The 3,914-nt window shown below is 52.0% G+C and overlaps 1 protein-coding gene across 1 annotated transcript; it reads left to right on the top strand.

Annotated features, from left to right (window-relative positions):
* Positions 1-221: 221 nt before the first annotated feature.
* On the top strand, positions 222-1,486 carry PtA15_3A375 (uncharacterized protein; the record flags this gene model as incomplete). The annotated part of the gene is made up of 4 exons (XM_053167337.1): positions 222-224; positions 822-1,051; positions 1,130-1,232; positions 1,325-1,486. 4 exons carry the CDS (start codon positions 222-224, stop codon positions 1,484-1,486), a joined length of 498 nt encoding a protein of 165 aa, XP_053018564.1.
* Between the last annotated feature and the right edge of the window lie 2,428 nt (positions 1,487-3,914).

Below are 3,914 nucleotides of genomic sequence, written 5' to 3'. Positions count from 1 at the left end.
TTTAATCAGGCTCAACTGCATTATCCCACTTGGCTCAAGGTCCAAGAAATCTCATTCTCTTGTTCAAGCCCAGTAGAGCTGGGTAGCCTACTAAGCCAAATCAGAGTAAGTTTGTTGAGCAAGCTGGTGGTGTTGGCTTGTCAAGATTATTTTGATTCATGAGCCTTAGCTGCAAAGCTATATCAATCCATCATGTGATTGGGGTGGCTCAAGCCTCAACCATGGTTTAATACACGGCGGACGCACTTTTAAGGTTTTTCGCTGAAAAACCTTTGAAGTGAGGGTTTTCATTTGGAGGACCTCCAAAGTTGTGGTCCTTTGGATGATCTTTGAAGAAAATCCGAAGATTTTCCAAAGGTGGGGCAAAAACTTCAAATGACATTCAAAGGTGACAGAAATATCCGTCCGACCACCGGGTTGGACTGGATAAAATCTTACTTTCTGACATCTCACTCTACTCCGAAGTCTATTGGGAGGAAAGACCCTCCCCTCCCAATATTCTTTGGAGGACCTTTGAATGCCGCTGACTTCAATGGATCTTTGGAGGCGGAGCCCTCCCCTCCGATTATTTTTTGGAGGGCCTTCGGAGGACCTTTGAATGTCAACCCGTTCAATGGATCTTTGGAGGCGAGTGGTGCTGACAGAAGGACATTGCTCACCTGGACACTCCCCTTGACATCCCCCACCAGCTCCCCTCCGCCAACAAAGCCTCTGATTTTGTCTCAGCAGGAGGGCACCCACCCAACGGTAAGCGGGTCCGCGCTTTCTGAGCGAGGAAGCTGGGGAACTGACGGCTCTCTCTACCGCTTGGCGTTTTCTAGTACCCATGGGTCTTCCTCAGCGACCAGCCCTTCAGTCCCGACTCCGCGCTGGCTATCAAGTCGATGACCCGCTCGCAGGTCTTCTTCGGCCTCATCCCAGCCCGCCAATGGGCGTATCCTCCCCATTTCAACCGTCGCCGAACCGCGCGCGCCCAGAAGCCCAGTGCCGCAAGCTCCAAAAAGGGGGCGGATGACCAGAGCCGCCGGCACCTCTCCCGCTTCCACTCAGGGTACGCGGCCATCCTGCGGGCCATATGGCTGACTGTTCCCGAAGGAAATACGTGCTCAGATACACTCCCCTGCTCTAGGTTCTTCTTTTGGCACCCGCTCATGGCGAAGTTTGATTACTATTGGCGGGTCGAGCCTGGGATTCAATACAACTGCGACGTGGATTACGACCCCTTTGTGTTTGTAAGTCAGCAGATGAGTGTTGACGAAGGCGGCGGGCCTGGAGAGCGTGGAGCTAGAAGCACAGCTATTGACGACATGGACATTCTGTGTAGATGGAGGAGAACAAGAAAGTGTTCTCGTTCTCGATCTCGCTGATGGAGTACCAGTCGAGGATCCCGAGCCTCTGGAAAACCGTGCAGGGATTCGTGCGCGCCAATCCGGGCCTCCTTGCGGCAAACAGCTCGCTTGATTTCCTGGTGAAGGACCCATCTTGAGGGATTGAGTCGGACTACAACCTGTGCCAGTTCTGGTCGAATGCGAGTCTCCCGCCTTGTCTCTTTAGCGGGAGTATAGACGGCCTGACAAGGCCTGGGGTAACCCTTTCCTCCTTCTTTCTCTTTCCCCCTTTCTCTTTCCCCCTTCTGTCTCTCTCCCCCCCTTCTGTCTCTCCTCTGTAAGTACAACCAAATATTAGCCAATGAGAAATGGGTCAGCCTAAATGCACCCCAAAAATTTACTTCATGTACACCAACATTTTGGTGTACCCACATGTGCACCCCAATATTACTGGGGTGCACTTCTGGAATACCCCAATTTATTGGTGTGCAGACCTGCTTACCCCAAAAACATTGGGGTGCAGGTGTTCAAACCCCCAGACTGCTTCAATTTTTGGGGTGAGATTTAATGTACACCAAATGAAATGGTGTACATAAGTAGCGCACCCCATTGAGGGGAGTTACTCCCCCACCCACCTGCCCGGCTTGTTAGAACTGCACACATTGGTCATCAAGGGGAGTAGCACCCCTCAATGACCATTACAAACCGGTCATCAAGGGTGCTACTCCCCTTGATGACCAACAGAGACCGGTCATCAAGGGTGCTACTCCCCTGATGACCGGCACAATCGATCATTAAGGGGAGTAGCACCCCTCAATGACCAACACAGACCGGTCATCAAGGGTGCTACTCCCCTCGATGACCGGCACAATTGTTCATTGAGGGGAGTAGCACCTCCCCTCGATGGCCAACACAGACCTGTCATTGAGGGGGGTGCACCTCCCCTCGATGTCCGGCACAATCACTCATCAAGGGGAGTAGCACCTCCCCACGATGGCCGGCATAGATAGGTCATTGAGGCGAGGAATCGATGACCAATCTGTGCCAGCCATTGAGGGGAGGGAGAGTAGCACCCCCCTTGATGACTGGTCTGTGTTGGTCATCAAGGGGAGTAGCACATTGAGGGGAGGTGCTACTCCCCTCAATGACCAATTGTGCCGCTCATTGAGAGGAATAGCACCTCCCATTGATGACCAGCACAGACCGGTCATTGAGGGGAGTCGCACCTGCCCTCAATGACTAATCTGTGCCGGCCTTTGAGTGGAGATGCTACTCCCCTCAATGACTGATCTGTGCCGGTCATCAATGGGAGGTGCTATGCCTCTCGAGGACCAATCTGTGCCGGTCATTGAGGAGAGTAGCACCCCCCTCGATGACTGGTCTGTGATGGTCATTGAGGGGAGTTGCTACTCCCCTCGGTGAACAATTGTGCCGGTCATCAAGGGGAGCAGCACCCTTGATGACCGGTCTGTAATGGTCATCAAGGGGTGCCACTCCCCTCAATGACTGATGTGTAGTCGGGCGGGTGGGTGCGGCACCCCAGATACATCTGGGGTGTTGAGTGGCTCACCCCTTTCACAGGGTGACATATTGGAGTACTGGGGGTTTACACCCCAGTATGATGGGGTGTTGTGGTGGTGTACACCATAGATTTCACTGGCTTTGGGGTGCCCTGTGGCTCACCCCAAATTACATGGGGTATGAGGTGCTGTACCCCATCTTCACAGGGGTGCGCAAAAGTACACCCCAAGTGGTTTGGGGTACATTTCAGCAGTACCCCTTTTTGGTGTACATGAAGTAAATGTTTGGGGTGCATTTAGGCTGACCCATGAGAAATACACGCAGCAACAGATCCCAAGCCATTGTGAAGGGCAGGCCCTTGGGCCCGCCCGATCCCGGAGCATTCCGTCCAATCAAGCCTTATCGGGGGAGCCTGATTGGAGGAGCCCAATTGGATGAGTCCAATTGGGGGGCCAATCTGGGGAGCCCAACAGGACGCACACTTTGAATCAAACTTAACACAAGTCCCTCCCTGTGCTTGCGGGGCGCGAGCACCCTCCCGCTTGCGGGAGGGACTTGTGCCTAATGTCCAACATTTGGCTTGAGGCTGCCCAGCCAAATGTTGAAAAATGCCTTCTAACCCAAATATCACCGTAGACCCCTCTGATTTATTCACAGCCTCCGGTACCATTAGAATCCTCTTTCATTTCTACATAATCTCAGCAGTCCAAAACAACACCTACCGCCTTCCCCTAATAAAAAAAATAATGTAAAAATTCCACCTGAGAGCCTATCCAGCCTGATGTAGACCGGATTGCCCATCCGGCCTAAACACATGAAGATAAGGTTAGACATCAGACATCAATATCCTTTTATGTGTATAACTGCCGCAAGCCACCTAGATTCTGTATTGACAAGAGACCTGTCATTCTTAAGTCAATACTGAAAAAAACCGTGAGAGTGTGTCCAACCTTGACCTTCGGATGATCCGATGGCTTCATTGCATAACAACCCCTCACAGGAATGGCCGCTGAGCGGCGAGTTTGGGACAAATTTAATTGAAAAAATATGTACAAAAAAGCTGAG

Source organism: Puccinia triticina, chromosome 3A (assembly GCF_026914185.1).
Source record: "Puccinia triticina chromosome 3A, complete sequence".
Classification (NCBI taxonomy): domain Eukaryota; kingdom Fungi; phylum Basidiomycota; class Pucciniomycetes; order Pucciniales; family Pucciniaceae; genus Puccinia; species Puccinia triticina.
The sequence above is the reverse complement of the archived record's forward strand: the minus strand, read 5'-3'. Positions and strand labels throughout refer to the sequence as shown.